Source organism: Brienomyrus brachyistius, chromosome 2, assembly GCF_023856365.1.
Source record: "Brienomyrus brachyistius isolate T26 chromosome 2, BBRACH_0.4, whole genome shotgun sequence".
In the NCBI taxonomy this organism is placed as follows: domain Eukaryota; kingdom Metazoa; phylum Chordata; class Actinopteri; order Osteoglossiformes; family Mormyridae; genus Brienomyrus; species Brienomyrus brachyistius.
This window is the reverse complement of record NC_064534.1, coordinates 14,368,207-14,391,891: the sequence shown is the minus strand read 5'-3', so window position 1 is coordinate 14,391,891 and position 23,685 is coordinate 14,368,207. Positions and strand designations below refer to the sequence as shown.

The window sequence follows — 23,685 nt, the reverse complement described above, 5'->3', positions numbered from 1 at the left end:
CGGATGTTAGACGTTAATGACCGGACTGGGGAAAGCATACCGAATGCAGACTTAAATACATTGGACTAATGACAGCAACAAGAAATAGCTTGTAAACAAGGGGATTCCACATGAGAGAACCGGACGAGCGGGGTATGACATTTGGGGTTGTACTGTATAAACTTTGCTTAATACTAAAATACATAAATACAAAAGCTGTAGCAACTGGCGTACTGATGCTCGTGGGCAGTCGTGGCTTTGGCTCGAGAGAGGTAAACCAGGGTAGCGCGCGGTGTTGTGGCGAGGAGAGGTAAACCAGGGCAGCGCGCGGTGTCGTGGCGAGGAGAGGTAAACCAGGGTAGCGCGCGGTGTCGTGGCGAGGAGAGGTAAACCAGGGTAGCGCGCGGTGTCGTGACTCATTTTGACCCATCCAAGTTCTAGCACGCGAGTCGTATTCCAAACAAAGGTCGTATACCAAGCAAAATTTTTCGCGTCCAAACAGCACGTATACCAACTTGGACTTATTCCAAAGCGGATGTATACCGAGGTACCACTCTATACACATTTTCTAAACACTCCAAAAAAATTCTGCATTTTTATGCTGTGCATCATTGAACCAAAAATGTCTAACAATTCACATGTATCAGAACCCGGTGCTCACTCTTTGCATCTGTTTTCCTAATACAAAATATCTCAAGTTATTCAGCTTGAAAGATAGTAAAGTTGTGGTCTTAAAATTTGCCAATTACATGAATTAGAATTTCTGTGGAACAAAGAGTTAATTACACACATCTCATTGAAGCAATTCATTATCTTATCTTGACAATATTTATATGACTCTTTTGAGGCTAGGACCATGGTCTTATTTTTATAACAGAAACTCAGTTAAATCCAGTATATCCAAAAAAAAATGTTCCTTAGCATTTATATATTGTACTGCATTTCTTAGATTCCTGCATCCTAATTTGGTATTCCATCTTCCGGAGACCAGACGGATCTTTACTGTCACCTGCATTTGGCAGAAGCTGAGAATGGAACACATATGATTTATTAGGATGATGTGGGACATATTTGATGGCAAACTAACATTCGGTACTTGTAGTTAATATGTCGAATGCAGAAGGTGAACAAAGGCTATCCCATCTGATACGAACCAACAGAAGGCCTACTGTGGTGCAAATAGCAGAACATTTTGATGATGGTTGCAGGAGTAAAGTGTCACGGCACAGAGGGCATCCAGCCCTGCTGTGTTATGAAGCTCATCAGTGTATGTTCTCTTTTCTTATCATTTAATAAACACAGCCTTCAAATGCGATATCATTGTCAGGGTAGTATATTTCCTTTGGACATTAGACTTTTTAAAAGCTTGAGATTATGATTATACAATTAAGAAAGAAATTCGACAAACACCCCAGGTGCCTCCATCCCTAAAGGCTGCAGTGGAATTGCATCATATTAACATGGACCTCCAAAGGTCTCACTCAAAATACATTTCAGCAGAACTGCTTTGATCCAACGGTTAATATGAATTTGTGAGAACACGAACTGTCATGAAGCAATCTTGTCATATGTCTCCTCCATTTTCAAAAATTAGTCGCCATATTCATTACCTCAGTGTAACATCTTGGAATTTAAAAAAAAAATTCGCCAAGAGGTGTTACTCCTTTCAGAACTGGAATTGTGATTGATTACGTCCATTGTATCTGGTATTTTGTCTGTAAGCGTTAATTTTAACCCACTTAATAAATCAACAAATTAATAGGCTAGAAGTGGCTTCCATTTTGCAGAAGAAACATCTGTTTTTCACCACAGAGCATAAGCATTTAGCAGATAAAATGATATTCAATTCATAAACAGCTCTAGAAGCAGCATGAACTGAATCATACTGTTTATTGTGTATCAGCCTGTGCTTTGGCAAACGTGCGCTAAAACAAGAGGCATACTCAGAAGACTCGATGCCGCCAAGTCCATTAGCTTCTGCAGATGTAATAAATCACACAGAGGTTCTCCAATGAAGAATGCAGTGATTAACATTCCCCCATTGAGGCAATACATCAAGTAATTGTTCTGCTACCAATGATTACATTATAATTAACAAAGCAGCATGTAAATTATGTCAGAACTCTTCACATTAGGATATGAGTACAAAGCAACAAGTTTCTTCTAGTATATAAGTCATGAGAACAAGTGCTATGTTACAGTATACAAAATGAGCTGTCATTGCGTGGCAACATCCTGCTGATTTGTTTGTGTATCTTCACATTCCTTGGAATATCTGATTCTGAGTGATAACTCGTGGTTCCATGGCACTGGAACAATGGTTGAATCCTTGTGTGTATATTTAAATGTGCGCAATATGCCTAAAAGTTGACTCCGAATATCAAAAAGAGCGAACAAACTCCTGATTTAAGAACTATACAGGCTACATTCTAATTATTTATCTGTCAAGCTATGTAAAAGTCAAGGTAGAGAAATGTTTGCATACCAAGGGTCAGTTAAAGTCCTCTAACATACAACATTTAACAGAAGCCGCACTGGTTTTTCAGTCTGTGAGGCAAATGTATTGGCTTCACTTTGAATATAAGAAGGTGTGGGCTGGGGCATACTGCTTTTCTGTTAAGCCGTGTTTGGTGAAGGGAGAAGACCTTATTAGCTGTATTCATAAGAAATGAATCAGCCAGTCCTTGGAGTCTTATGCTTGCTTTCTGTTCATTTCTCCTATTACCGCTGACCTGGTGGTTTGGATCCAACTTACCAAATAAAATTGCATCAATAAATGAAGTTCCATTAGACTCTAAATTTCTTGCGAAGGCCTGTTTTGTACGTCTGCAATTACCGGAGCATTATTATGATAAAGATTAACTTGTGCTACAGTGTATGTAAGATTAAATAAGGTTGCACAGAATTTTTAAAGTAATATGAGTGAAAGCAGAATGTAGCTATGAACGGGAGAGGCAAAGGAGGGCTGAGAGGCTGGGGTTTTTCAAGACTGATTATAGTCCTTCATCCCTTCATTCCATGATTTGTATAAATAGTTTTTTCACCATTTCCTGTCACCTGGAACACTCACTCAGCTCTGTCCCAGACAGGCAGGTGATTGCTTTCATCCCTGACACATCCGGGCTCAGTTAATTTCTCTTGGTGTGCCCACGGAGCATCTTTATTTTTCATGCGCGTAGTTTGTGTTCCCCCGATTCTATCCCTATCCACCCCCAGGTTAAGTGATTTTCCATGTCCCTGCATGGTATGGCCCTTGGTTTAGTACTATGCGAAAGTCTTGTTGAAGAACGAACAGATCCTTCTTTTAAGTATAAGCCAAATAAAAGTAGCTTATAGGCGTAAGAGCTAAGGTAAGACCTGCTCCCCCCACCTCTATTATCAGTCTAATGAATCCCAAGGTGCTTAAGTCCTGGAGCATTAAATAGACTCCTACATATTAGTAAGGTAAAGTGAGAGCTACAGTATTGCTCTTAGGTCCTCAGTGGGCCACAGGGCCTGTGGTTGTGCCGCTGGAACCCGGGTTTGGTCGGCAGCCTCAGCCTCCTGCGGGACAGAAAGGACAGACACACAGCTGCCTCTGAGCATGAGGATGACTGATGTCTCAGAAATTTCAAGAGAAAGTAGCATCCCAGGAAGGAGATAATAGTAGTACTAGTAATAATAAATTTTATTAAGGGTGCCTTTCAAGGCAATCTGTGAATTAGCACGGATGCACGAGGGCTGACTGTATTTGTAACATCTTGAACACATAATATTTCTCCTATAGGTTATATCTAGAACTTCTGTTTTGCTCTTTGGAAATTCTTGTTAATAGGAATGATAGTTGAATAATCGGTGTGGGAAAGAGCAGCAATAATACATCATTATCATGCTATGGTATTGATGAATTTTTATAATTCAAATTACATCATATTAATAGTACTTGATCCTTGCTCAGAGTAAAACAAACAAAACTCGGTTATTACTATAGTGATATAGTTTGCCTGTCATATCCGTCTCCCTGACGTGGCCCTCATGAGCCGTGCCTGTTCCCTGTTACCCCTCATTAGCCTTAGTATTTAAGTACCTGTTTGTCTCGTCAGCCCCAGTCCGGTCATTGATGTCACTCCTTCTGTCTGGCCATGCCCTTCCCCCTTCTTGCCTTCTTGTTTTGACCCCACACGGTCTCATTTGTTTCTCTGCTCCCATTTAGGTCAGTAAACCCCTTTTGTTCACCAAACATCTTGCATCTCCTGACACAGTCCAGACTTCTCCTAGTGTGCCACATACTTTTCAGGTCTCAAGGTCTTTCTTTCACATATATTTGCCTGTTATTGGAGATAATAAGTTTCCAAAGAACGTGCCATTCAAGTATTTCTTTACTCCTCACTACATCAGTAAAGTGGCAGTGTAGCTGAGTGGTTAGCGTGACACATTTAGGGTCATGTGTTTCATTCCCACCCGAAACTCTAGTTCTTTGGGGGGGGTATGTGTTGGGGCAGGGTAGGAGTTATGGTTGTCATAGAGTGGATTAAGGTTATGCCCGCAGAACTGAAAAAAGAATCCCCACAAAGATATGGTTACATAATGCGTGTATGTGTGAGTGTGTGTGTGTGTGTTTGTGTGTGTTTGTGTGTGTGTGTGTGTGTGTGTATTTTGCTTGTGCGTGAGTTTTTTCCAGATATTGGTTTCTGCTCAAGGTTAAAAAAAAAGTGCATGGTTTATTTAATTATCTTTAAATCGGTCATAATATGTCTGAATTTATGTACTATGATGGACTGGCAACTCATCCACAATGTCCCCTGCTGGGCAGTCTGTGTTTCCTGGGATAGGCTCCAGGCTCACTGATATTCTGCGATGGATAAGTTATGATGAGGATGAATGGACCACATCAACAGCTTAATTATTGACCATAAAAACAACATTCACAAAGTAATTAAATAAAAAATTTAAATTTAAGTTTTTGTGTATATGGTACAATTTGCTAAGAATTAAAAATGTTTATATAAAATTCCAATCATTAGGCTTCCGTGTCTTTTTAACTATAATGAAATGTAATCAGTTGTAATTTAAACAGAAAGAGAGCAGTTCTTACTGCTCTACTGTTCAACGGCATTTAAAAAATCTATGTGGAATATTTCAGCATCTTCTGCTAAATGTCTAAGCCCCCACCACTGGCAGACAAACAGCACCTTGTCTCAGAACGCCCACCAGCCAGGCAAGGAGGTGAGAGGTGCAGACAGACAAAGGTGTGGACGTGAGACGAGCGAGCGGGGCTGCAATCTCTGGGCTTGGCTTCCCGCGGCTCTTGAAAATAGCCTATCTCCGAGCGATACCATCAGCGCCAGCAGCCTGTTGCGATGGCAGCCGGCACAGTGGCAAAAAGAAAAAAATGGACTGAGAGCTGGAAATAAGGTCTCAGAGATAAGAAGTTAATAAAAAATGGTTATTATATTTCAGATAAAAACAGTAGCTCAGCACTGATAGCGAGCCAATGCAGACCCAGGGCATTAAATCGCCTGCTCATGAATGGCATGCGAACGCCCTGCGATAGCTGTCCTGTTTTCAAACCGCTCATCACGCAATACTCGTAAATTCAATTAAGGCGTATCTCATGCCTGCTGCTGCACCTACAGAAAGACGGCAAGGCGTTCTAGGGTACGAAAGGAGAAACTGGTGGTGAGGGATAAGTGTGCGCGTACGCCTGACGAACAGCCATCATCCGCCAAAATCACAGTGGCGACTGGATCCTGACTCATTAAAAGGTGGTGGGAGGTAGGTGTGCAGGCAGAAACGTCAGCTGCCCATCGAACCGCAAGTGCTTCATTGGTCCTGGCGAGAAAACGAACTGATCCAAGTATGTAGAAGTAAAACAGCATGCCAGCTAACACTGTCATGGACCTCTTTCGTAAAATGATATTGGACTGGTTCCGAAATACAGTCGTATTTCTCAGGGCTAATGTCGAAGCTCATGAGTGGCAGACTCAGACACGGGATATGCTGAATCAATGCTCCTTCAGTTATGTTATGAGCTAATTTGTTTTGGTCTGCATTTTCTTTTTCCGTTTTGCTTTATTTGCCGAACTGATGTATGGTATCTAAAGCACCTCATAGTTTTTACCTGTTTAGTATTTGATTATAAGGGCTGGATCCTGTACAAGTCCAAAGTAAGCATCTGCTACCTTCATATACTGTAGTTATGGTAATAAAGAAATTGTTGTCCACAATATTGAGATTGGTAGCCTTGATCTTGATTAATGGAGACTACGGAAAGCCACACAGCAAATCACGAATACAGGTTGAATTATCACAGCTAATTCAACCTGTTTCGCGCATATTTTCCTGCTGAGGACAATGATTTGACAAGTACCTTGAGTGGTTTATAAAAATATTCTTTTCTTATTAGAAACTAACCAGTGGCAACACTTTTGAAGACATCTGTTTGAAAAGACATCCGTCTCCTGTAACTTCTTGTTTTATTGGGAATTGCAGGGGGCCCAGGGTCTATGGCACCTCTGGGTGCAAGGGACAGTCCAGAACAGGGTTTTTGGACTGTGGGGGGAGAACCAGAGTACCTAGAGGAAACCCCACAACAACACGGGGAGAACATGCAAACTCCACACACATGAAGCCAAAACTCAAAGCATGGTCCCAGAGGTGTGAGCAGCAGTGCTGACCACTGCACCACCATGCTACGCCAACTGAAAAGCAAACTGAATTAAAATGGGGAGAAAAACAACACGTAACAGCCAGGCAGAGTCAGTTTTTTATAAACACGTAAGGGCCATTTATGGTTTGCCTGCTAAAAGGGTAATGAGTTTAGTGGGTTAATAAATGACAAGTAGGTAAGAAGATGGATTCATTCTAGGAAAGACAAAGAAGCAGATCACTGGCACGTGATACATCAGCACAGGTTGTGAAAAGTTACTGAAGTTTGATGATACTCAAATGTTCTTGTGCAACGGAAGAAACTGTAATTTCCTTATTCTACAAAGATGAAATAAACAACTTACAGAATGACCAGCAAATCATGAACTAGACATTGACTGCTGCTGTCTGCAGTTGAAGCTACTGTAGTAGGGCTGTCATGGGCACACGAACACATACACATATCTATCTTGCACAGAACAGTTAAAATAAGCTTTAACCCAAGATCAAGTATGTATATGATTGCAAGTATAACTTTTTCTTCATACATCTCCTATCGCCACCAATAGCACTTGACACTTGATAATAGCTCACCTACTTGATTCTTCAAAGTGTCAACTACAGATAATTTCACACCACAAACTTCATGCCAGGCACTATATCAGATAATCATATGCATATATAAAGCACATGCTATGAGTGTAGAGGAATATACCAATTGGAATATACCAATAGACCATTGTCATTCATAGGCATATATTCAACAAACCCCCTGCTTGCTGAAACAGTCAGATTTAAGAACCAAATAAATAAGAACCCATTATTTCAGTGAGGTGCACAGTCACCATGGGGCATCTCTGGGAGGGGGGAGTAAATTTTGCTGCCGGGGCAGGAGGGTTAGGGGGGTAAATTTTGCTGACATGAGAGACTTTCCCCCTCGGTGGCTTTTCACATTTTGTGTGATCATCAGTTATCGAAGGGGGCATTAAAAACATCAAAATTAGCTACTTTCAATCATTCAGGTGCAAAGGGCAGATGCTCAGGCACCTCGAGTCTAACCCTTATTTATTGGTTATTGAACAATTGATTATAACATTGACTAATTCAGAATGACTTCTGGGTGCCTGTCGAGACTGGAGTACTATGTCCTATTTAATTTACTTTTCATAGCTTTGTTGCTAGGGACCGTATCAGTGCATGAAAAAATCTGAAAACAGGAGCAACATACAGCAACTCCTTCTGCAGACTGTACTTTATTGTTAACAGATTTCTTTGGATTTCATCCATTGGATACAAAATTTCCTGCAGTACCGCTGGCTTCAGTCCAGAATTTCATCCCCACCTTACCTATGTTAGACTTCTGTCAAACTGAAAATGCAGAACATTTACAAACGAAAAAAGATTGTTCTGTGTCCTGCAAGAGCGGCTGTGACTTCTGAGTACTGGATTAGCTAGGGTTGGGGGGGGGGGGGGGGGCGTTGGGAGATGTGGTGCTGCCAGATAATTTGTGATTAACCCAAACAAGACCTCCTCCCTTCTGACTCAGGGCTGCTTTTCTCAAATCGTGATCTGCCAGGACCAGATGTTTTCTGAGAAGATGCTAACTTCCTGTCTCGGAACATCACTAACCAGAATAAGCCATTATAAGATGGCTGGACACATGCATGTTAGCTAACTGAGCAGCAATTAAAGCAAAAAGGTCTTATGCATTGGAAAACAATCGCTCATACATGTTTTTCTTTTCCCCACACAGGGGAGGAGTTTTATGAAACATCTCCGTATGAGCCAATGACAATCCACCATTCTGATGTGTTTCGACTGGCATCTATTATCTCAGGTAAGAAGTGTTGTTTTGGCCAGGCTGCCTTATGAAATGTTTGACCCCTTTTGATAAATCAATTCCTAGTGCAGCCCGAACTCGCAGCATTTATCAGGATTTTCACTCAGAAGGTTGTTTATAATTTCATATTGAACCAAAGCCAATGCTTTATTCTGTTTACATGTTGTAATCAATCAAGGAATGTAAATGAGATATACAGGTCCTGTACATATACAGTAAACATCATAGTAATACAGTAGGTACTTTGACCAATACTGACATTTATGTCATTATGAAAAATGAAGTAGTGCCCTCTCAGTTTTCTTTGTAATAATAACAATTAATGTATGAAGAGAAAAACAGATTTTATGTGGTCCATCACTAATTGAAGCAGCAAATATTAAAAGTTACAAACCTACAAGTAATAATCAATATCATGATTTGGAAATACTTGAAAATGACATGATAAAGGTTTCACATCCTTAATTTATTTTGAAGGATGCTTTTTATTTTATGAAAAGTATTTTCTTCAGTAGATTCTCCTGTTTAGCTCTAACTATTTCTGTATAAAGCTTTTTTTCTGTGGCACACCAGTGAGAATATTTCCCGATATTAGAAAACACATTTTGATATTGGATTTGTTTAATTCATATATTGAGGTACACTGATGTCCAAAAATCAATAAAATGACTGGAGTGATATGAAAAAATGGAGACTGAACGCTAATAGGCTGAACAGTCGTCATTTAAAATTTTTGTCACTAATTTTGAATCATTACTGTCTGCCATCTAAAAACAGACCATTCTGTTTCCTGGCTTAGAACTGAGCTGTACCCTTTGTTTTCCCAACGGGTGCATTAGTATTTATATTATTATTCTCAGTAGCACAGCTCCTGTGTGTTTTCATTAACATTTATCACAAGCCCAGTTGCTTTAGTCAACAACAATCAATAGCCACTAGGAATCTCAATGCGGCAGTTTAGTACAACCCATGGAAGAATATGATCCTCCTTTGGGGATCCACTGTGTTGTTCTGTAAGAACCAGTGGTCTGCTGGGAATCCCAGCTGAGAAAAGAAAGTGTCTATTAAAGGAATGTTCATTTCCTTACCACCTAGAAGGAGCTAATTCACCGGTTTTAGCCTAAGAGGGGGAGGACACGAGTAAGCAGATGTGGGGACTGCAGGACATGTGACCCCACAGCCTTTCTTTACGTGATGAGTACGGCCAGCAGAAAGAGCAGAAGGGGGAAGCCTGAGGTGAAGATGACAGAGGCTCGAATGGGGGGGGGAGGTGCAGCGGGGGTGGGGGGGGGGCAGCTCTGAATGGGCCCAGCTCAGCAGGTGCTACTTGAAATGATGCTGGCAGCACATACCATCGATGCTGTGGGCAGGTCCAGCCAAATCTCTAACAGCGCAGCATTGTGGCTAACTATGGCATGGGCTGTTGGAGATGTACACTAACTTTGCTTGGGCTCTTGAAGTCTGGCTCAGGCTTCCTCTCAACAAATTACATTTGAAATACACACACGGTTTTATTCAAGCCTCGCATCTGGAAAAGGTTGTTTACCAGAAGAATATTTCTGCAACATATAATTTATTCAGTGAGAAAATGTATAATAAAGAACTGCATACAAGACCTGGTTTATTATTATTATAATTATTATTATAATTATTATTATTTTTCTTTTTCGGGTTTTCTCATTAAAACAGATATGATTTGAATATATAAATATCTTATTGGGGGAAAATGCTTACAAAGATATTGTCAAGTTCATAGCTTGTCATGCAGACAAGCTTGAGGTGGGTGAAAATAATTTTGTTTTTGAATATGTTCATGCATTTTATCCCCTAATGATTTCCAGTTTCCTTGATGCAATATACAGGCACCATTAGGAAAAACCCAGCTAGTCCTTGCTGATAATTACAGACAATATAAACTGACAAACAGACAGGATTTTACAAGATACAATATTAATTTTATATTTATATATATGAAATTCAAGACCAACTAATAAGTTAACAATATTGACAAATCTGGTATTGCAGTCATTGATGTATACATTTTCGGTATACCAGCAATAGGAAGTGTTTCATTATAATAATAAATCTTATTGTGTATATAATTAAGTACAGCAGCTCTACTGAATTTCTCCATCTGCTTTTACAGCTGTGGGGCTATACGCATAAAGTATGGACAGCGGGCCTTGTTCCTTGAAGACATTTAATACAAGTGTATTCGTTATATTTTTAAAATTCAATTAACTGGACAATGGTGTTATTTTTCTTCCCAATCCTGTTATAAATCAAATTTAGCCTGGAATTCATGCCTGTTGTAGAGATAATCAGTAGTGCTATGATATTTTGAATGGAAATGATGTAATTGTCACTACAAATAACTTTTCGTAACATGAATAGTATATATTAATTTTCTTCAAATGAAAATTTGACATTCACAGCAAATTAACCTGTCATGATTAAAGAGCAACCTAAATACACTGTTGTCATTCCAACAGCATCTAGTTTTATTTACTGTAGTGAAATAATGGCAAATAATGGAGAGATGAGGGAAATGAGCTGCTATAGTTAATCACATTTACCTGGAAAAAAATTTGCTGTGTAAAGTGCTTTGCTTTTCATTAAGGAATAAAATGCCAAAACATTATTATTGTTGTGTAAATGCAGCGTGGCTTGCATTTTAAATCCAGATCAGATTCATGCAGAGTTCTGATGTTTCGTCCAAGTACTTTTGGTAGGCCTACCTCAGAATAAACGTAATTATAGCAAAGACAAACATATAAACAGTCACTCGATGAAGCAGAGCCTTACAATTTTTTTGTACCGGTCAGTTAGTAATTTGTTAGCAGGACAGAATCAATCATTCAGAATGGCAGAAAACATACTACATATCTGAAATACTAAAAAGACATGCAAATTTGGCAGGCCAGCAAGAATTTATCAAATGAATTTAGAGATACAAAGTAAATCAAAGCATGGATATTATTAAAATACCTTTACCTTTCCATGCACATGTCATTCTGTGATTAATATTATTCATGACATTGTCTTTAGTTTAATGCGTTTTTCTATGTAGCATGCCAATCAGATTTCTTTGTCAAACCTAACACCTGCATTCTCTCAAGCTAATGGATGGGTGAACATATTTAATGAGTGATTCGAAGAGGCGGTTATTCAGTTGAAGAATCCTCACATTGCATGAGTACGTACATATGTGCTAAATGCTAATTGTGCATGTGATTGTGAGATTCATACCAGCTGCTTATTAAAAAAATTCAAAAACCTACATCCAAAGAGCTGCAAGCCTAGAAAAAAATCTGCATATCTAAATGTAGCTGGTTGGAATAACACTGGCTGCTGATACTATTGAAGTAATAGCGATGAATTGTCATTGTTGAGATGCTTCAACACACAACAACAAAATGTGTCCTCTGCATTTTAGCCCATACATGACACCGCAGAGGACAACTATTATTTAGCACCCAGGGAGCAGTGCATAACAGTGGTACCTTGCTGATCACAGATTCAAACCAACAACCTTTTGATCACAAGAACAGTTCCTTAACCGTTAAGCCTCCACTGCCCCTTGACTGCCCAACTAATACTGCAAAAGTAATGATGAACTGGTTATTAGCAACACCAACCATTTGTAATCATATAATTCTTATTTTGAAATTGTGCATATACATCTGTGACCGTGACTTTTATTTCGGTGACACTGGTCGTGATATTGCTGTTTTGTGGGTAAGGCTAATCTTGCATAAGTGAGACCATAAAAATAAGGGGATGTATTTTTAGATAGGATTTTTTTCCATATTCCAGTGCTTAGTCAAACTATATATATATTATCTCCAACTAGAATGATCTTGAATTTTATTATCACTTTCTGGCACATTAATGTCCTTAATGGAGTCATTCTTCAAGTGTGACCTCAGTTGGCAAGATACATAATTTAATGTGTGATATAAATGTTTAAATTGTATATCTATATTTCAATAAGTTCAATTTTGATAACAGTTAAAGATTGGGGGAAAATAGAAAAAAAAACATTTAACTTTCTCTTGAGATAATGTCTAATGAAATTATTCTGTAAAAGACTATACAATGCAAATCTTTGTATTCCTCCACAAAGACAATTGATGTCAAAATGTAAAGGAAGACACACCTGGAGTCAACAGCCAACTCTCAAAGGCTGCCAATAAGACAAGTCATCTCATTAAACTACCAATGGCCTCTTAATGTGGCAGACCAACCTGCTTAAGTAAAACATGGGCACAGCACTGCAAACTGATCAGTGTTTCCCACAAAGAAGTATGCAGAAAAAAGATGAAAATCAATTCATGTAAGTGAATGCAAAGCAATGAAAATACTTCTGGGCTGGTATTCATGTTAAATTTTCTTTAAATGTCTGTTCCAAGTATTTGGAAGTCTTTTTTATATTTATGCTACACGATATACTACATAATATCGATAGCAGTCAAATTATGACTTAGAAGACACCTTATAAAGCTGCTGTTTTGCCTTGAACGAGCAGGAAGCACCATGCCCTAAATCCACAACTGCTTCTTCCACATTCCTAAGCTTTTCTTATATGCAGAATTTGTTCAGAGCTGCCTGTGTTTGGATATATAATGCAGTCTGAGAATTCTGGTAAACATCTAGATGAGGGAGAAGCAGTTTGAGAAACTGCTGTGAAAAACAAAAAAAAAACTTTAAGATTTAGAACATTAAAATCAAAGGGTTCTATGTAAAACATGATATATTTTATGGCACAAGAATGCTGGTATAATGACTGTTTTTAATCCCTTTATTTATGTTTCCCAGCACTGTTCAATTCCATTTTTCACAGTATTACCAATAACTAATAAGAGAATCACCACAGAATTTGCTTTCGGAGAATTTTCTAGTTAATTCTGATAATTTGTGGAATTTAGTTTTTAATATTGTTCATCAAACAGAGATTTTCATCTTTCCAAGCAAAGTTGTACCCAATAAATGACATTCCTTGCTTGCATAATATAGTGAAAGCCCATTTATCTTACCTTGATCCTTAACCACCTGCAGTGGCATGAAAATGCGTCAGGGCAGGGTATTCAATGCATGCGCATACAGTAGACAAATGACATGCAGTGAACGGTTTTGAAAAGGTTTCCTTCATCTTTTCTAGACATCTAGATTTTTATGGACAATGTGTCATTTTTTTGTAATGAAGTCTTTATTTTCACATTTTAGAGGTTTGTTTTCCAACACAACACTTTAAATGTTTATTGCTGTACCATGTTAGAAATTTGAGGCTGAAATCATTCAGTCACTATATTTAAAAGAAGCAGAGAATCCCATGCAATCTTTAGACGCTCATTGCCAATCCATGTTTGAGAAAACGGATGTGCACTGTAACCAGGATGTAAGGAAAGGCCTTCTGATTCCATCTGGCTCTACAGTGCAGTCGCACTTCCTAAAGTATTGCTTCACTTCCTACCCTAAATACATATGGATATTATTGAATTGGCTTCATCAATATGCAGAGATACGGGTAACAAAAAAAGAAGAAAATTCTCATCAGCCTTTCAAGGAATTCCATTGATTAAGGTGAACTATGCATTAGGTTCTATCTCTCCATCCATTTTCCTTACCTGCTTGTCCTGTGCAGGGTTGTAGGGTTAGGATATTAAAGTTTTTCATTGTTATAATGGGTATGGGGATGCATAGATTCTAATTCCTAGATGTAAATGAGTTACTAATTGGAACTGATGGGGCTAACTGTGTTGACTAGCAATGTTGTCTATCAGCAGATTGTTTGATTTCTTGCTTTCAGATAATGGTTTAAATACTGTATGCCAAAGACATGATCAGTAAAGAAGTCAACAATGAATAGATTTGAGCATGTCATCTATAAATAGAGAAATGTGGTGACCATGTATAGTTACAGGTTTTACGAGACTCTACCATAAATGGATGGAGGGGTCCAGATATTTAAAAACTAGAGGAGCGGTGAATCAGGTCTTCAACTGCTCAAAGGCAAGGTCAGCTTATTCACTTCTGTTTGAGGAAACCATCTTTACAGGGATATAAGTGGAACAACAACAGAAGTGAAAGTCCAATATGAAATAGTGTTGTGGTATTGAGACAAAGGACTCAAAGGCAGATGTAAGGAGAACAGGAGGGGCTTTATTAAACCAAAAATAAACAGGGCTTGGAAAACAAACAAGGGGTCAAAAATGGGAGGACTGGTACTCGGAAGGGCACAAGCACCAGATATTTGGACGTCAATGACCGGACTGGGGCTGGCGAGACAACAGGTACTTAAATAAAAAGTAGGGAGAACAAGCAAGAGGGTTGGCTCATCAAGGCCACATGAGGGATAGACAGGAGGGTCAGGCCGACATGACGGGCAGGACGTTACAATGCATGACGTTACAGTAGCATGGCGTCAGACCAGCTCAACTAACTCAGGTTAAGCCATTAATCTCACTTTGTTTTAATGACTTCTGTATTCAAAATCAGTGCGTTTAGCCTATAGGTTTTCAACCAAACTTTCTGCCTACCCAGTATCTGAGCACTCTGCTTTCTGAATGGTGTCTACCCAGGATTGCAAACAGCTAATGGAGTTGGTCTGCCTTTCCAGTTTCTTGTAAAAGAAATATTGAAGATTCATTTAATGCCAAAATTAAGTAGTTCCAGGTGTGGGAAAACATATTAGTCAACGGGTCTGTGACTGCAGCTGAGATGAGAGAATTTAGCTTGCTTTGTTGCTCCAGAAGTCCTTGTTTAACTATTTTCAAGATGGTGTAATTCAGGTTTTCTGGTAAGATGTGTTTCTGTTCTGTATGACAATTTGGCTGAAGTCGACATACTGCCATTGTGCATAATCAAGATAAGGATAAGCAACAAAGAAACACTGCAAAACATAGATGGATCTGTGTATCCACCTTTACCTTAATTCCCTCTAATGTATTTACATTCTCAGAACCTCACAGATTTTACAAGGTTGCCTGATTACTTCTGTGGTGTCTGCCCAACTCCACAGGAATCACACCTTTAAAAATATATTTGACATTTGCATTTAATATGGTCCTCATGACCACAACACAACATATTCGATCAAAAATACTTCCAAAAATAGCTAAAGCATTTACGAAAGAGTGGCTGGGGTATAAATAATATTGGAGTTTTTCCCAGCATAAAATTTGCATTAATTCCTAACTGCAAAAAGACCTCCAGAGGAAATCAAGCCGTTTTTAAGGTTGTGTCTAGGCTGAAACTGAAACTCAGTTTTCTTCCTTATCTTTAGAAAATGCTGCCTTACAAAGGCAAAACACTGTAACTATGATGGCAATGAAACTGAGAAAAAGGGCTTTAAAGTTTTTTGACTGTCCACTCATATGTGGAGAAGGTAGGTAAATGGTAAGAGTTCTCTGAAAATGACACTGGTGAGTGAGAAATTGTAAAAACGCAAACCCATTGGCCTACAGTAGCTAATCATTCGAAACACCAAGTGTTTCAATCTGAGGGCTCATGTAATTATCACAAACAGCTATTTTGTGATCTTCCCTTGTATTACCATGCAATACTGACACTTTAAGTAACTTAAGTAATGGCACGTGCAGGGAAATGCAGCAAAACGACAGCATTCTAGTTTCCTTAGTACAATACAACCAGGTAGATATGCAGAATATGAAAAAAAAAAACAATTCCAAGCAATACAGATTAATATTGTATCAATTGCAAAGGTATATGGCATCTAGGTCTGGGCCATAGCTAAAAAATAATATGTCATTATAAAACATTTTAACTTAAAAATATCAGAACAAACAATAATATTGAGTCATCCAACACCCCCCCACACACAAAGAGACATGCAGCACAAAGTGAGGAATTAAATTTTTTTTGGCGGAAGAAACATAAAAGCATTAAACAATTTTAACAATGAGATAAAAACTTGCCAACTGGGGTGGGGGCTGATGATTAGTGGTGCTCATCACCATTTTTTTATCTCTGTGGAAAACAATTGACGAATTTAATTAGGATTTTAAAATATGTGGTGGACCATCTAAAACCATCTACAGCAGTGGCTCACAGAAAGCCCTACCCACGTACACCATTATAACGATATATAAACCTTTACATACACTGATACCTTTGTGTACCATACAAGAGTTAAAAAAAAATTACAATGCGTGTGCATTGTTTTCTTTGTTATTGTGCAGGCTAGAAGGCTGAAGTGAAAGCCAAATCATAAATACTTGTGATCTTGCTTAATGTGCAGCCTAAGCCTACTAAGGCTACACAGTAAGGCAATAATCGCCGGTAACTCAACGTCTGATACCGACATCGGATCATTTGTCTGATATAGTTAATTACAGATGATATTGTCATACCTCCCATAACACTATGGGACTTATGACACACCATGCACTTTACCAGTTAACCCAGTGTCGATATTTGATGGGGACTATTTGCCAGTTATCATTGATTACCATTAATATCGTCGTATCATTATAACACGCCATGCACTTTGATTCCAAGAATGAAGACATAGCGTGTTTTTTTATTTTTTTTCCCACTGAGATGTTTTGACCCATGAATCCACTGGAACCTGTATTCAGCTGAGCATAAAGTATCATTTTAACGGCATTACAGTCTAGAGTGTTGGCTTATTCAGTGGTGAGTCTCTCGTCAGTCTTTCTAAATGAAAAGACATGGAAGAAGCGGAGAATGTCATTTAAATGTCTATTATGAATAGTGTTGCTGACCCTTTGCCACATAGCGGTCACACAGAACAAGAAACTCTAACTGTAAAAAGGAGAAATTTCAAACACACTGAACCAGTGTCATGCCAGTACAAAGACTTACAAAGACGTAGTGCAGGGCTTATTCCGTTCCATTTTCTGCAGCGCTGTTGACAGCATAATCCTTCCACTTTGGGGCATGACGTGGAATCGCATTGTTTCCCCCCTCTCTGTAAAACTGAAATGGCAGGGCAGGAGTAGAACAGAGCTGTCTCTGTGACACGGCCAGACACATCCCCTGCTGTGCTGTGCTGCTCAAATCATTTGAACTTTGACAGCGCTAGCTTTCTACCCGCAATTGTGCTACTAGACTGCATCGTACATAAAGGGTGTGAGGAAGCTGCCCCCTCAACTGCTGGCAAGACATAAGTTCAGAAGTAAGCCTTAAAAACTACATGCAAGTGGGAAAGTACAGAGAGCAGACCTCGCTGCTCTGCATGTAATGACACATTACTCCTGTGATCATCATCAAAATAATCTGTCATTTGTGCCAGTCAGTAGGCCTTCTGTTGGTTTGTACTAGACATGATATCCTACGTACACATCGCACACTGACAAGTCCTGGCTGCTAGCCCCCTGTCAGCAGTTCATAGATTTTCCCTTGTAAGCACCCCACAAGTCTTGTCGCTTAGGAGATGCTCTGAGCCAATCATCTGGCCTTATTGATTTGGCCCTTGTCAAAGTCACTCAGATCATTACCCCTGCCCATTTCTTTTACATTAAACATGTCAACATACAAGTACTGAATGTTAGGTTACCGTGTGATATATCTCAGACCTTCACATACTCTTTGTTTTTTTTTTTTTAACAAGATTATCAGCATTATTCACTTCACCTAGGGGTGGTCAGGGGCATCGGAGGGCATGGATATCCTGACGGATTTGGGGCCCCCAGCACTTTACAGAGACCTTTATATAATTTTAGAATTTTCGTTTTTTATTGTTGGTGGGGGCGGCCATTTTATCAGGGGCTCAGAATGTCTAGCTGCTCCCCTGGGGGCAGTCTTAAAGTTTCTGCTTGTCTTTGTATATATAGTAACTGATTGTAAAGCATCACCACGATTTATATACACTGTGGGATAAACTTCAGTTGACTGAAAATTATACCCATCCATCTATTCATCTTATAACCACTTATCAAGCACAGGGTCACAAGTGTATATGAACTCATTAATTAAATTCTGCGTAAAAATAAATGCAACATTGCCAGTCTGCATGAAGAGTGACTACTAGCACAAAAGCAGAAAGGATAAAATAGATTAGAGACAAAGAATAAAGCATCAATTTAAAACTAACCTTCAAAAAATGTTTCTGAAAGTTTGGCAGTGTAATCCTGTGTACCATCAATGGGCAGTGAATGGTAACGGGAAGCGCACTTGTAATTGAATGATTGCAGGTTTGAATCCCCAACCAGCAAGGCACAACTGAGGTACCCTGAGCAAGGTACTGCCCCCAAGCACTGCTCCCCGGGTGCTGAGTTAGAACACATTTCATTGTCATGCACTGTGTGCCGTGGAGTGTCAATAATGACAATTAGTCACTAAATTCTAATTCATACAGTGCTCACAGAAAGCTTTGGGATGGCTTAATTCAGTAAAAATGTTGCAATTTTTTTTGGGTTCGTTACAAAAGTCCATTAAATGTTTAACGTACCTGCATATATCTTCTACACAGACATATTATTTTTATTAAGTATCATAAATTTTTTGACCTGACTCTCAGTTCTTGCAATTTCATTATTCATTTCAATTGTAGTCAGTGGCTCCCAAAGGAATACTAAACACAAATGTTTGGTGTGTTATGTTAGTACAAAGGTGTTACTAATTAAAACACACCTAATAAGGACTCAGAACAACTCTTTCTGAACTCCCTTTTGGGTTTCAAGATTATTACTTGAAATGAGCATTTAACTTAAAAATACTGGTTAATTCTAATGTGCTATATATTTTTTGGAAACAAATGAATAAAGTAGTAATTTTTGTTATAAAACTGATAAATTTGCAATATTTTTACTGAATAAAGCAAACGTCCCAAGACTTTGTTAGCACTGTATATAACTACAACATTCATACATTAATATGGCTCCTATTTTCTTCTAAAGTCTAACTCATCCCACACATATGCAGAGCACACACCCACCATCAAAGTTACTTTGACCTTCATTTGACAGGTTCTGTTTTATGGACGCAGTTAACAAGCAATTTCACACCCCATTTACGACCTCTGCTACTCTTGTGGTGGACAATGCACTGAGAATTCTTCCTACAAAAACTGCTAAAATTGACAGGTCAAACTGTCCACACATAATAAACTCCACAATCTCACTAAAACTTGCATTTATCCATAACTCCGTTTCACTTTGAACGATCAATACTTAAAGATGCTAGAAGTGTTGTTATGTGTATAAAGTGTCTGGTTTGTTTATTTAAATGTGTCATAGAAAAAAATATATTTTTCATATAAATTACCAGTCAACTTTAATAACTGACATGATAGCGACTGTAATTAATAAACGTACATTACTGATAATCCCTTCAGAGCACCATCTACCATATGCTGTAAATAATTGTGGCTATTGCCATAGAAGGAAAATCAATAGTCCAAGGCTGTTTCTCATGCTTATACAGCATTACCCTAAAGCGAGATCTATATATTACATGGCGACACTGTAATTCCCTTTGTTTCTTATTGACTTTTCAGTACCAACCATTGTTCCATAAATACATATACTGTACAGTACCGACAGAATTCAAATGAAGGGATCAATAAAGTGGAATATGCCACCACAATGCTAAAATAATCATTGCACCTAATAGAATGTCACCTTCAATGAAATAAACAACTATGCAAAAAAAAAGCCTATTAAATTGATTTTTAATGGGGAAAGGAACCTACAAAACAGAGAAGCTTAAAGAAGCTTAAAGAAGCTTCTCTGTTTTGAATGATAATTCTTCATTCATCATAAAAACAAATTGCTGAGATCCAAATCAAAGGCATATCTTGAGAATTACCTTGATTTGAAACATATCTAACCACTGCAGGAAAGACAATGCATGTATGCTTGACTTTCATGTGACAATTTGTCATTGTTATAATTTTCATCCTTTTTTTAAGTCTTAATTGTGATAATCATACAAGAAATGGTATAGGGCATCTGTAACCTATCAGTTATGCTATATATATATATGCAGTTTCCTATTGGTTACCATATTGGTTCTGCCTGCATTAAAGCAGGTAATGACAAACATCTTATCCACAGTGGGCTTCAAAAGCCCTCGTTGCCGTTTTTAGGACTAACCGAAAATAGGCTTTGCCTTTGACCATGTTTTCTCTAATGTTCTTTCTTATCTACATATCCCTTATTTCACTGAAGGCCATTAATGGTTTACAGGTCCTGTGATTGCTTTGTTGTCTAAAATAACTCTTGAACTACTGCATTGTCTTTCTTGTTGCGATTCTGTCCCATAGATCCTAATTTCCATCTAGCCCTGAATTACCACTCATTCACTTGGCTCACATGACCTGGAGCATAGCCTGGAATATTGCACTTCAATGTCCGGTGTCTAGCAGCGGCAGAGAGGGTCCGAGCGCCACTTAGCTTACAACCGCCTAAAATTTCACAATGTGGAAAACACTGCTAGATTTCCATGGAGCATTCTCTCTCTATAACCTAAGCCAATTATTCTTTCATTCAAGAATATTTCCAAGGAAGCAAAACTCCAGAAATTACTGATTAAATTGTTGGCATCATTAGAATTGTTCTGAAAGCAGCAATGTAGTCATGGCAGGATTTATTTCAACAATATTTTTTTTCCCTTTTTTACATATATTGATATATTGATTGGAAGAGGGTTCTATTTACAAAACAAATGTCGGCTTGCCCTTGACTAATCTATCTAGAATAAACCACAGCCACTGAACAACTTTAGGCATATTCTCTAACATAACACTCATGCATATACACAGCAATGTGCTTCACTAATGAAACTTCAGTTTTACGGCTCCACATGATATATTTATTAACAGTATCATTGTGACCCCATGAATCCTGTGGGAAAAAAATGCGTTATGCTGTTACAAAAATCAGGTAGCCTTATTGAGTCAATGCAAGTTCCAATTTCTATGTAATTACAGAAGTTTTATTTATGTTCCTCGCAGTTTTCACAGTAGAATTCTTAAAGTAGCATTAAATTATCATTAATGAAGCTCCTGCATTAGTAGCTAAACAAACCCTTTTCTTTCGGGGCTTCTCTTGTTTTATCCTTGTAAAAACGTCACTCTTCAAATGTAAAATAATCCTCAACCAGGCTTTTTTTATCAATAGTCTCGGAAGATATTGCTTGAAACCAAGAAGCACCAGCCAAGGTCAGAAATACAATATATAAAGATTCTACTGATCTTTGGAAAATCCAAAAATATTCTTAGCTTTATCAGTCATTAGCTCAGTCATTCTGTTGCAGAGGAAAACATATGGATGTTGTATCTAACATTTGAACAAGGCAATCTAGGTACTGTATTTTAAGAGATGATATTCTTAATCAGTGCTTAATTGTTTTTACCCAGTGAGTTTAATAAATCCATAGTCAGATGCACAAGATGGAAGCGGCATTTCTGAATGTGGCACCAATATCCCAGCAGGGACGCTGCCCAGGGGCCCCCTAGCCCAAAACAATTTGCAACGCTTATCAACAATGTATTTTCGTTTGTCTATTTTAGAGGGCCTACATTCTTTGATCCTCTGCCTACAAGGGCCCCTGACCCTATAGGGAGGGCGTTTGGCTGCCAAGGACCCTTGAATTGTGGTGGTGGTGGTGGTGGTGGTGGTGGTGGGGGGGGGGGGGGGCCCTCACGGACGTTTTGCCCAGGGGCCACACAACCCATAATCCTTCCCTGTATCCCAGGAAGATCATTTCCCTCTAAGAAAATAAAAGGCTGCCATTCTCAAACAAATTTGACCTTTTGGAATCTTTTCTGACTTGAAATCATTCCCACTCAGCAAAGCATTCTATCCTGCTGAGACTATAGCATTATTACAGAATTGCCCCGGGACCCATAAGGTACAGTAGCATGTGGCAGAAATGCATTGAGAAATCCATGTATTTGTTGGTCTTTCATAAATAGAATGTTCATTTCAGATTTTGGGTAAAAAGAGGTGAAGAATCTGTCCTGCATCTTCTCGTTCATCTCATATTTATACACAATCAGCAGCGAAGCTGTGCTTGATGACACTGATGTGCTACAGATAGCCAGGTGTGCAGACAATAACTGATACTGTATCCAATGTACATGACATAAAGCTATGCAGATGATTACTTTCTATTTATTGGTTGACCTTTTGTCCAAATTCTATTCTTATATGACAAATAATATTTTTATATGACAAAAAAAGCTAAAGTTTACTTTATCCATCCATCTATCCATTTTCTGTAGCCTCTTTTCCAGTTCACGATTGGGGGGAGGCGGAGATTATCCTGGAGGCTATAGGTGCAAGGAAAAGCATACTTAATATTTTATGGAAAAAGTAAAATAGAATGGGGATTGAACAGTAGGTGTGGGTTTTGGCAAAGCTGCTACACCACAGGCCATATATAAATGTATAATATGTATAAAATGTGTTTTGGTAATACATTATTCTTTCTTCCATAGTGTAGCACCGGCGGGGTGCATGTCCCAGCATGCCCCAGCATGTCCCAGCATGCCGTGCATGCAGTTTTAAATAGCCCTTGTATTGTTGCTGTAATTGTTAATGGTTACATTTCCTTATTGTTGCGCGTGTGTTTACCTGTGTCTTGTGTGTAGCCGGTCTGATCCTCGTGTGTAATTAGCTTCTGTAAATCCCCCACCGTGTATGCGTCATTTCGGCATCTGACAACCTTGTTTTTCCTATGTGTAATTGGTTTTGTTGCTTGTTGGGTGCCTGATGTAGTCCTTGTAAGGATGGCTAATAAAGAGTGTGTTTCCCCAGCAAGCGAATCTCTGTGTCTCTCTGCTCCCGCAATGCCTCGGTCCGCCCGTCACCACAATATAGTGTTTGAGGGGAATTAATGTATTTAGAATTGTATCAAGTTAGGATTCAAGACATTGAGATAATATTTCCAGAGAGTTTTAACAATTCTCATCCTATCTATGAAATATAAGTCTTTTGGGTATTAATACTACTTCTGTATTCTTACTTGATGTTTTTTTTTCTTCTGCAGACTGAAATTTTTCCTGATTTGACATTTCTGTAGTAGATTTTTGTACTTTGCATGGAAGGGTAAATGCATTATTCCTCACTGTTCCTCATGGATCATTAATACTTTTTCGCTAATGCCAGCATAGGTACCAACTGTTTTTACTATCGAACATATCTGAAAACAAAGCCACAGAGAATTCACAATTTAGAGAAAAGTCTTGCTCAAGTAAATATTTCACCAACCTACATAACCCTTGTTAAGCTATGTGGTGCTCGAATGGC

At 38.6% G+C, this 23,685-nt stretch overlaps 1 protein-coding gene across 2 annotated transcripts in view; it reads left to right on the top strand.

Moving 5' to 3' along the window:
* LOC125722339 (GDNF family receptor alpha-2-like) overlaps positions 1 to 23,685 on the top strand; it is a 67,479-nt gene that overhangs the window by 11,944 nt on the left and 31,850 nt on the right. For both annotated transcript variants that reach the window (XM_048998493.1, XM_048998488.1), the window contains exon 3: positions 8,360 to 8,443. In XM_048998493.1, coding sequence (XP_048854450.1) covers positions 8,360 to 8,443 — 84 coding nt within the window. The remainder of the gene's footprint in view (positions 1 to 8,359; positions 8,444 to 23,685) is intronic.